The 10,911-nt window shown below is 50.8% G+C and overlaps 3 protein-coding genes across 3 annotated transcripts; 1 reads left to right on the top strand and 2 right to left on the bottom strand.

Moving 5' to 3' along the window:
• Positions 1-2,175: 2,175 nt before the first annotated feature.
• KY384_005204 (uncharacterized protein) lies at positions 2,176-6,516 on the bottom strand (the record flags this gene model as incomplete). The annotated part of the gene is made up of 1 exon (XM_044813705.1): positions 2,176-6,516. One exon carries the CDS (start codon positions 6,514-6,516, stop codon positions 2,176-2,178), a length of 4,341 nt encoding a protein of 1,446 aa, XP_044669006.1.
• A 1,101-nt stretch (positions 6,517-7,617) lies between these two features.
• KY384_005203 (uncharacterized protein) lies at positions 7,618-9,022 on the top strand (the record flags this gene model as incomplete). Its single annotated transcript, XM_044813704.1, has 2 exons — positions 7,618-7,735; positions 8,799-9,022. The coding sequence occupies 2 exons, from the start codon at positions 7,618-7,620 to the stop codon at positions 9,020-9,022; spliced, it is 342 nt and encodes a 113-aa protein (XP_044669005.1).
• A 780-nt stretch (positions 9,023-9,802) lies between these two features.
• KY384_005202 (uncharacterized protein) lies at positions 9,803-10,848 on the bottom strand (the record flags this gene model as incomplete). Its single annotated transcript, XM_044813703.1, has 2 exons — positions 9,803-10,580; positions 10,652-10,848. 2 exons carry the CDS (start codon positions 10,846-10,848, stop codon positions 9,803-9,805), a joined length of 975 nt encoding a protein of 324 aa, XP_044669004.1.
• Between the last annotated feature and the right edge of the window lie 63 nt (positions 10,849-10,911).

Raw genomic sequence — 10,911 nt, 5'->3', positions numbered from 1 at the left:
CTGTATACATAGCGGTCATAAAGGTGGGGGGGCGCAAGATGCTTGGATTGCATATAGGAGCTCTAATGTCTGAATGAATTAATACTAGCATACTTGACAGAATGGAAATCTACAGCAAAGATACCTCAAGCACCATCATTGAAGCCATGAATGCAAGGTATTCCTAACGACGGAAAAGAGAGCGCTGTCAGGGCAGGCACGCGCGTTTATGGCGACCTTTAACCTTGTGTCTCCCTTCTTCTTTTAACGACATCTCATCATGCACTTGTTGCCGTCCAAGTAAAGGCGAACAACATCCATGGATAATTATAGCAACAGAATGGAATACTATTCGAGCCCACAGATCCTACTACGAAACACCAGGGAGAGGTGCGGGCTGTGCACGCCGCCAATCCTTCGCCCCATTCCCGAAACGACATCTGCCCACCACTCCCACTCATTCACTCATCAAGCTCGCTCTTTCACACAAGGCTGAGGGATCCGAGAGCCTACGGATGCCTTTCGATTGCGTTAGCTGCTTGCCGGTGCCCAATGCGACATCACGAACATGCACTTTCATGCACGTCAACCCCAGACCGCGTTGTCTCAGCCTCATCGCCAGCGAGAGATCCTCGCGCCTACAGGCTGGAGGTCGTACTGCAAGGGCTGTGCTAGATAGGCAGAGTGAATAACGGGATGATAAGTATTCCTTCGATCCCACACTCAACGTGTTGCCTTTTCTCCGATTCTTGCTTTTCCCATCACGCTTTCCTTGTCCTCTCGCTGGCGATAGCGCTCGTACAGATTTCGCTCGCACCTTCTATTTCACGATATCTCATTCCGGTTCTCTTCACCATCCGAACCCTGTCGTCTTAACCTCATATTCCCAAGACGAAGAATTAAACTATGCCGTCTCTCTCTTCCCCAAAGTCCCTCTACTTTACTCGCCTAACCCAGCTTCTCTTCGCAATCGGCTTCCTCATCATAGTCTCCTGGTGCGGCACTCATAGAGCATGGTGGGACAACATCAACGGGCCCCTCGCTGTCGGAAGTGCGTACCCCTCCTCCCCCTCCACCTCCCCCTTCCACCCGCCTTCAACAACTAATCCAACCGCAGTACTCGCCACAATCCTAACCCTCTTCACAACAGCTTACTACATCACGACCTCGCACCTAAAATCAAACCCTTTCTCCAATCCCTCCGCCATCTGGCTCACCTCCCTCAAATTCTTCCTCGAAGGCCTCATCCTCGCGCTCTGGATCGTCAGTATCGTGTTAATGCTACGCGGGAAAGCGGGGTGCGATCCCCACCGTGGTCAGCGTGGTGAGGGCAAGGATAAAGATATTTGTTTTCCGGATGGTGATCATAGTGGGTCTTCCCCTTCCCTCCCCTTCCCTCCCCTTCCCTTCCCTCCCCTTCCCCCCCCTTCCCTCCCCTTCACATAACCCCTCTTTGCCTCACTCAAACCCTTTTCTACCCTACACCCCCCTTTCCCCACATCGCACAAACACAAAGAAATCACAATCCTCCCCACCCCATCCTGCTCCACATAACAGAAGTATTAACACCGAACCCCCATCACTAACGCATCAACGTCCCACACAGGCGGAAAAGACAGAGACGATCGCTTCTTCCCACACAATGACCAGCCGCTCTGGCAGTGGGACCTCGGCGTCGGCTTTGCGGTCGTGGAGGCCGTGGGGTGGGTGGTCAGTCTGGTGCTGATGTTCAGGGAGGGGAGGGGGAAGGGAGCCGCTATTGGGGTTGGGGGTGGGGGAAGCTATGCCTGAGGAAGGGGGTGGATTTTTGTGGATGAGGTGAAAGGAGAGGTGGAAGGGGAAGGGGTTAGGGGCGAAGGAGGTGCTTCTGGAACGATGATGGGGGTTTGTGGTGGCCCGGGAGGGGATGGCATGGTGGAGGATGGGGTGCTGGAGGGGATAAAAAGGGGTTTCCCTCTTAAGAAAACGGATATCAAGGGCATCAAAATCAAGACCAATTTCATGTGTAGAAGACGAGAATAGCCAATCATGCGGATCGTGAGATCTGGTGCGCATCAAAGCAAAGGCGAGCATGCAGAAATATTGTGTTGAGACGCAGACATTTCATGCTACGCAAGCACTACTTATATCCACAGAATCCACCTATCCTACCACGCTACTACTCAAGACCTCATCATAGGTACCCAGATCATATTCTCACTCATCACACAATCTCCCCAGGATCAAGCTCTGGATCACATACTCATTGCCCACGACTCTCGTCTTCTTGCTGCCCTCACCAACAGCACCTCTCTTCCTCGTCCTCGCACTCCCGCCCCCAAAAATCATTTTCTCCGCCTGCTTCTCCTTCCCATGCGTATACACCCAATCCCACGGCTTACCCATCAGCTGCGCTTCCGCCACGCTCTTCGCTGCCGCTTCCACACTAGTGGCTCTAGCAATGCGGGTTGCACCAAGAGCGTGCGTGAGGAAATTGTGATGCTTCATTGCACCCTCCTCGTGCTTTTGCATGATCAGGAGGATGGAGGTGTCAGTCAGCATGATCGGGCGCTTGGAGAAGAGGTCGGAGAGGGTTGCGGTTGCTGGGTCGGGGAGAGGGTCGAGCACACGAGACCGGATTGCGCCGGAGAGGAAGGAGGATTCGCCTGCGGGAAGAAGGTAGGGCGCGATTGGGAGGAGAGCTTGTTTGCTCACGCAGTCGGTGACCCAGCGGGTGGCGACGCAGGGGATCCCGAGAGCGAGAGCTTGGATGTATTTTGCACGTCGGCAGTGCCCGTCGGCGATGAGGCAGGTGAAGCCGAGGCTCTCAGCCGCGGAAGTGAGATGGAAAGTTTTGTCTCGATTCTTAGATGGACTAGTCGTACGTGAGAGATCGGGGATGTGGAAGAGATCGTCAAAGCCGTCATCTAGGATGCGTCCACCGCTATTTCGAATGACTTTCTTGACTTTCTCGAGATCCGCTCCAAAGGCGACGTTCGTCAAAGCAAACACCATGTTGTTGAATAGACCCTCATTTGCGCCGGCCGAGATGTCGCCAGGACGAGCTGCTGCAAGTCCAGATGATCTGATCCGGCGAGCTCGTGAGGACGGCGTTGACGGTGTTGATGGACGCTCAGATGGCGTCTGGAGGCCCGTCAATCCTGGCAGCTTAGTCTGAATACAACTGAAGTCGCGGTCTTTGATTGCACCCCACATTGTTTGGGTGAAATAGATACGTCCCAGTGAGACGGTCAATTCCTGATCGTCTTCTTGCAACTCGTCCACTGATTGTCGATGCTTTGGGCGGACCACCACATGCGTGTGGCCAAAGATGTCAGTCTCTGATTGTTTTGAGGAATTATTGGTACTAGCAGCAGCCGTGTTGGAGGACTGATGCCCACGCGTGCCTACAACAATGAAACTCCTGCCACCAGGAAGATTTGCAACCACTGAATCACGTAGGTCCACCTTGCACACATCACCAGCCCGCAGCTCCAAGCGTTTGATACCATAGCCACTAATTGTATCTTTTTCACCGTCATCGAACGTGACCTCGTATCGCGGCTCGTCTCCAGGGATAAGACCTGTACATGTGGCGGGGTAGAATCTCGACCTGATGCCATTGAAGTGCGCAAGAACCCTGTCAGGAGCAACAATACCCGGAGCATCATCATTGTGATCCGTTGATTGAACATGAGGGCTAATGTCATCGGGATGCTTCATAAGCGCTACTAATGGAATATCTTTGGCCAAAGGAGGTGGACGAATCTGCGATTTCCGAGCTGCTGGACCAGCCTCTTTCTCTACCCGGGATTCTTTGACGGGAAGAGCTTGCTGAGCCTTTGGACTAGTATTAGCGGAGGTTTCTCTGAAGGAGCGAGCATCGACGGTTGTCGTAGACTCAATACTTTGGGACGACGATTGTGGCGCCGTACACCAAGAATATGCAGAGGACGATGGACTTTTTGGAGTCCCTCGGAGCTTGAATGGCGAACGGCTGATAGGCTCCAGTTGAGATGAGACCTGCAATGTGCGTACCGCCTTGATCTTGCGCCGCCTTGGAGTTGGGAGCTGAGGGCCTGGACCTTGCATAGCGCGATTAAACTCAACGTCTTCATTGTCTAGGAAGCTCATGTCTAGTTCATCTCCAATAGACATTTCGGGAGGAGAAGGATCAGCCATGATGTCCGCGATCAGGCGAGCCGGCTGTGATTGAGACTTCGCTGGCGAGGACTTGGTGCCTTTTGCAGTAGTCTGCAGCGTCCTGATTCTATTCTTTGATGGAGTACCTACCTGTTGCTCAAGTGCTGTTTCAAATACTGTTGATGGACCGGAAGGATTAGCTGCTTCGGTGCCTGTGCCACTCTTTGAAGCTGACACAGATGCGGAGAAATGGGATGGAAGAAAATTCGCTGGAGTCTTTTTAGCGATGTCGTGGGTCGAAGTGCCGCCATTAGGATGATGTGTCTCAATTGGGGCTCTGGTGTTGTTTCTCGCACTTTCTATCATGCTGAAGAGACTCGTCGGGCTTCTGCCATGTAAACCTCTCATCTCATGCTGGACTGTGTCCTGATCGCGACCAGTATTCGAAGAGGAGCCTTGATGTCGTCTACTGCTGGTACTAGCTTCCTCCAACTGTTTCTGGCGCGAACTTCCCTCACTAGAGTCATTTTGCAACGTTAGGCTAGCTTTACCCGGATCACTTGAAGTATTAGAAGCGGTCAAATCCTTCCTTTGAGATATTTGTGACTGAGGTATCATCGCTCGAGACTCAAGTGATGATGACGGCCCAGTCTGGTGGCGAGAAAGCTTCGAGGGCTGGGTCACCTGCTTCAGGCGCTGTGATGATTGTGAGTCAGCTACAGCATAAGCCTGTGAGCTCGAAAGAGAAATGTGTTCTCTTTCAGCCCTTTCAGGTGACCTTCTCGATGATGGACTGCTAGACGTAAGACTGATTGGAGGCGCTCGAGATATATGCGCAGTCCCTCGAGAAGGGGCATGAGATGGAGTTGGCTGCGTGAACATAGTTTGAGAGGCTGCTTGGTGTGGTCTTGACCCAGTCATAGGTACCTCAATATTCTCTTTGTTCTCCTCGGTATTTCCCTCTCCGTCGCTCCAGCCTTTCGTACTTTGATCTTCCTCGCGTTCTGTCTCCTCTTCTGTGATATTGCCTTCAAGCTCATCTGGCAGCAGATCATCAGATATCATGATGGCATCTTCCGATTGCTCGACTGATCCTGTGGGCCTCCTTGGTCCTTTGCCCTGCCGACCAGGTCGAAGGGGACTACTTTGGGCCTCGCCCGGACCACGGCCATATGGCTTATGAATAGCAGATTCTGTGCCATGAGGCTGAGATTGTGCCGTCACTCCAGCAAATTGATCCCGTGCCGCCTTTGTGATCTGATCTCTATTGAGCTTCCTTCGTATTTGTGAGCCTATGGTACTGAACTCGTCCTCTGACCCATCTTCAGGTTGGCCATGGTCTTCTAACTCTTGTAACCTCCTCTCCCTCGCCTCTTGGGATTCTTTTACGGACACATAGACTGTTTGAGGTTCTGTCACTGCGCGTACCATTTTTGACCGCGGTAGCTGAACAGGAGAGGGGAGGGCGTCGGCCGTCGATGGTCGCTGTACATGAAGACCTGGAGACGGTCTATCGGAAAACCCCTCAGATTGGGCGTTGAGTGGTGAAGTGAGAGCCTGTGTTGTTTGGAATAGCTGGCTAGGTTGCATCATTCCGTGGTTGCGCTGACGATTCGCAAAAGGGTTCGCAGGTAAGGAAGGAGTCTGCGCCTCTTGAGAGCGACTCTCGCTCCCACGCTTCCGCTTAACGCCATGCGAGGCTGGTGTCTTTGGCATTTGAAACCTTTTGGATTCTGGAAAGGGATCGGCCCGTATGTCCTGTGACAGAGGATCCTCCTCTTCATCGCTTTCTGTCCCATTGTAGCCTTGGCCGATGGGGATAGAGGACTGATCGAATGCGGTGAGGAGGTCAATGCGTTGCGACTGGGCGGGCGAGTCCTCCCCATCTTCGTTAGGAATAGCCTTGTCAACGTCCTCATGAAGGTACGAGTCCGTATCGGCTTCGGCATGGATAGTTGTGCATTTTTCGTACACCCATGGTGAGGCAGGTTGCGTATCTTGAGGTGACTGTGTGTTGGGTTGATTCATCCTAGATCTGACGGAGTCGGGTATCGTGCTGGGAAGGCCGGTCTGAGATGTCTGCCTTAGGCGTTTCCGCTTATGCACATCTTGTCGATTCAATTTGCCTCCGTCCTGGGCAACATGGCCGGCGGCAAGATTAGGTGGCCCACGAGGGGAAGTTTCCTTTCCTTGTGTTATGACCCTCGATGCGGGAACATGGTGTGTTGTGGACGCGTCAGGCAAGACGCTCGGATCGCGGACATGGTGGCGAGACTGCGAGGCAGATATTGCGTCAAAATGACCTGCATATACGCCGGACCGGTGCCGAAGGAGGCTACTTACATCGTCTTCATCAGGTTCCAAGGCATATGCCGCCCATTGAGAGATATCTCCACTCTCATATTGAACGGACATGCTGTGCCTTGTTATAGCTAAGGGAAAGATTCATGCTTCAAGTAGGACGGACATCTTGAACACTTAGATGTCGCGTGCGGCCGACGCGCGAAATGTTAAGGTAAAGCTAGCGTAACGGGAGCGGGGCTTACCGGGGCTAAATTTGCAGACTAGCGAGTAGGGCTAACCCAGAAAAAGGCTTCCCTCTTCACCACATTATTAGCATTTCTGACTACTACTGGCTTCAGTGGAGATATTCGAGAACCCTTTGCATTCTTCATGAACTTTTTCTGCTACTCTTCAACCGCTTCATCCTGCATGCTGTCGGTTTGTCTGCTTCCTGAAGGTGGCGGTCCTGCAAGGATGATTGTATGTTAGTTTCCTCGAATGCTGAAGCAAAGTATGTCACGATCTCATTCCCTATGTCTGTGAAATAGTGTGGCATCAATCAGTGTTTGGCAATGAGACAGAGTTAACACCATGTCTTGAAGTAAGTTTGGCGATATGTACATGGATTTGGAAAGCTCGTGTTCGCTCTTGAAGAAGAGTGGGCTCGAAGTAATGTGATACTCCTATTGTGGAATTCATTCTCATCCACAATACTTAGCGTAAAAGCTGGATAACACCAAGCTTGACACCTTCGTTACGTCGGTGTCTCGCGTGTGATGCTTGTTCACAATACAATCGTACATGACAGAAACTGATGCATTATATTGTCTGCTTTTCCTACCAAATGCCGTCCGTCAAGCATGCCATACCATAATCTTTCATATCTTGAAAATTGAGAGGAAATTATTCAAGATGTGCTACTCACTACATCGAACATGGGAGTGCGGGCATAAACAGCTAACAGGCGAGATTGCACCCTGTCTTTCTACAAAGTGCGATGGGACAGTTGTCGGACCGCATCCACGATCGTGAGTCTACTTTACTTTGTCCATACTCTCACACTATTGCTAATTCTCAGAAAGTTTTCTATTCGTAGGCTCTGGGCAATGCTGTAAGCTCGTACCTCCTCATTTCTGTAGAGGACAGTCAGAAACTAACAGCAAGGCAGTCGACTGCAGGATCGACGCAAAACTCAGCGAGATGCGTGACGCAATCCACGTCCTGACTCTCACCATGGATTTGGAGCACCCTATCAACGGAGCATGGGCTCGGGAAAACATGCCAAACGAACACGCAAAAGTCAGTCGCCTTGTGACAGAACTCTGGCTATTGCGCCATGAGAGGAGTGTGCGTGGGCAGTTCTTTGAAAACGCATAGACATGCACAAGGGCTTGCCTGGTCTTCTCCAGACCGTTTATCCACGAATGGGACTTCAAATAGACGTATATGCAAGAAAAACATGGGACCTATGGCAGGCAACGGATGATCTTTGTCCAGAATAGGGGCTCGGAACAAGGCTAGTGCTAGCGCAGAAAGAGGACTGCCCTTGCGAGCCTCGCTCCAGTAATGAATACTTTACCTCCTTTGTGGTCTAATTCTCAAAACGCAGGATCAAAGCAGAGAAGTGTTTGTAGTATCGGTTACTGTATTTAGGCAGGCAAATTTCTCGGAAGACCCTGGCAGCCAGACGCTGTACCAGCTTCACTTGAAGTCATCATCACGCATTGATGGTTTGTTGGTGTCATTTGGTAGGTTTCACACATGTGGCGATGTTGACGTTCCTGCCTCTCATGTGCGCAGAGCTGCACTGATGTCGAATAAGGATACTTTTTGAGGCGGCCTACTGAAACCTTGGACAGGGTCTCCCTTGAGTTCGAACGAAACTTCAAGACATTTTTCCTGTCCAAAATTCGGTTTCACCTTGCAAGAGACCGGCACATTCACAAGGCCTACCATCTGTACTACCATCCGTACATGAGACCGCCTGTAACGTGACATCTGGAGGGGGAGGGTTGCATTCGAGTCAAAACCTAGAGTTTCTCTTTGTACTAATTCTACGCAAAATTCTCGAGGTCCTACTTTTCGAATCAAAGTTTCCCGACCTCCCTTTGATTCTCTGAAGGTTTTCCCCGCATTTCACGATGTGCATACTACACGTTCAATCCGTCGTTTGTAAATGCATTTACGGGCAACACGAAGGACCCGCAACCTTTCTCGAACGCTGTGCACGCTATGAAATAGACTGTGAGATGGTCCACGCTGGTCCAGAGTAAGTTTTCTCAGAGATCTTGCTCTTCGAAGAAGCCTTCCGGTGGCGCTGACTGATTCTTCAACAGGCGGGAAAAAAGGGAATGTCGTGAGTTCTCGCCGCCAAATTGGCTGGGTTGTTTTTGTTCGCTGATCTTGTAAATTAGTTGTTGCGAATTTAAAGCGCCAAAATCAAAAGGCCAAGGAAAAAAATGCGTGCCGGATAGCAGATTTTGAGAAGCAGGAAAAAAAGGCGAAACCCGCAGATAAGCCCGCTATGTCGGAATGCGAGAAATCAGCCTTGAAGCAACTCCAGGACACTGAGATAGAGGGGGCTAAATTAAAACTGGAAATCGGCTGGCAGAAAGACATATTGAAGAGACTCAAGTAAAGAACTCGCCCATCCTGTGTGATGGCCACAACGGTCATTGAGCCGAGGATTATTAAATGTGTGTGAGGAAGACAAGTGATCTGTAGACAGATCAACAGAAGAACATGCATAGTGCAGCAGATTTTCAAGGATCTTTCAATGCCCTAGTTTTGTCCATCTCCTTATTCTCAGGTAAATCCATTGACCCTCCAACTCCTGGAGTCCTCCGAGCCAGCGGTAGAGCACCTCCGCAATTCATTGGTCTCATACCAACCTGCTAGAGATGGGGCATGCATTTACATGTCGGCCTCTCGTTACTCGCACGTCTTCTATGCTGCCACTTTTCATGTTGGCCACCTGCAAGTATTTGTGGTACTTTTGGCCTCAAATCAAGTCGACCCAACCTTGGATGTCTCCGAAGCCAAGGTAACGGAACCCGTGAATCGACCATCGTACTCAACTCAGCTGTTCTTCTCATCGACCAGTAGCTCCTTCAAGCCGTCATTCCCAAACTTTTGATGGCAACTGATGCGGAACCCGTGATTGCCGTGACCTTGAAGTTATACAGCGTTCTAATCATGTTATCTCGACATCCAGCTTCCCTTATGGCTGCAAAGCTTCGTGATCCACCGGAGTGCTTCAGCGAAATCCCTCTGTTTTTGTCTGCGCTCGCGATATACTAGCTTCAGTCTTCATTCTAAGGCAAGCACGAGGTGGAGCACATGGCTCCTAAAAATGGAAAAAATGGATTCTCTTTCGTGGAGATGCGCCAAAAGTTTTCGCGACAATGCTCTCTTCCTTTCATCCGGGCCTCTCTAATTCGACCAATCCATCCCTAACCCCCATAATGTTCAATCTGGTATTGACCAAATCGGTCTCCCCTGGCGGCAAGACCACGAGCACGTACGTATTGTTCGTCAACCGGCTCAATACGAGATTGAACCTTGGACAACTAATCGTGAACTCCCCAAATGGATGACTGCTATTCTGGCCTGTATAACCCTGCAAGCTATGCTTGAAAGTCTTGATCAAATTACTCAATCTCTCAAATCTATCCGAGTACGGATTCTCCTCGCCCACTTCCGTCGTAATATTGACGACCCGTAAGAATGTTGCTCGTTCGAACAACACAATCTCTTCCGCCCTAGTCGCCTGCGCTAGCTTGCGCAGATAATTTTCCATGAGCTTCAGGTTTGGGGTGAGGCACTGCACGATATCTCCCCATGCAGCATAGAGGGTTTGGTCCCAAATGCTGGTGCCGTAGACCCTCATTCTACCTCTTCCTCGAAATTCCTTGGGAGTGAACTTTTCGATCAGGCCCTCTTTCATATCTTGAAATTCTTGCCTTCGATCTGATGGCACCAGATCCATTTTGTGAATGAGGCAGAACACGTGCGCGGAGGGAGAATAGGAGGCGAGGGCGTCAATTATCTCTTTATAGACGGACATGTCAGCTCCGCCGTCACCGCGGCCGGTGAAGTGCCGCGATTCGGTGTCGAAGACGTAGATCATTACCCCAACGTCGCTGAAGACGTGGGATTTCTGGGATGTCAGGTAGGTTTCTGTGAAGGCATCCTGGCTACCAAAGGACAATAATAATAAGCTTCTGTCTACCGGAAAGGGAAGAGAGGGGAAAGGGGCAGTACGCACCCGCCGCAGTCCCAGAGGTTTAGGATCAGATTTCCGAGAAACTTGAATTGCGCATGCTCCACGTCAATTGTTGCACCTAGACGCCGAACATCTTTGGCAACGACGTTGCTGAAGATTATGCTGCGCATTGAGGATTTCCCGGAGCCGGACTTGCCCATCAGGAGGATCTTCTTTTTTGCGGGCTTGAGTTTCTCCATCTTGAGTTTTGGTGGGGGGGTCCCGGTTTGAGGTCGCCAAATTGTCACTGGATACTCATAGTG

Source organism: Bacidia gigantensis (assembly GCF_019456465.1).
Source record: "Bacidia gigantensis strain McMullin 20006 chromosome Unknown contig_245, whole genome shotgun sequence".
NCBI classification, from domain to species: Eukaryota; Fungi; Ascomycota; class Lecanoromycetes; order Lecanorales; family Ramalinaceae; genus Bacidia; species Bacidia gigantensis.
Note: the sequence above shows the minus strand (reverse complement) of the source record. Positions and strands in the feature narration are given on the sequence as shown.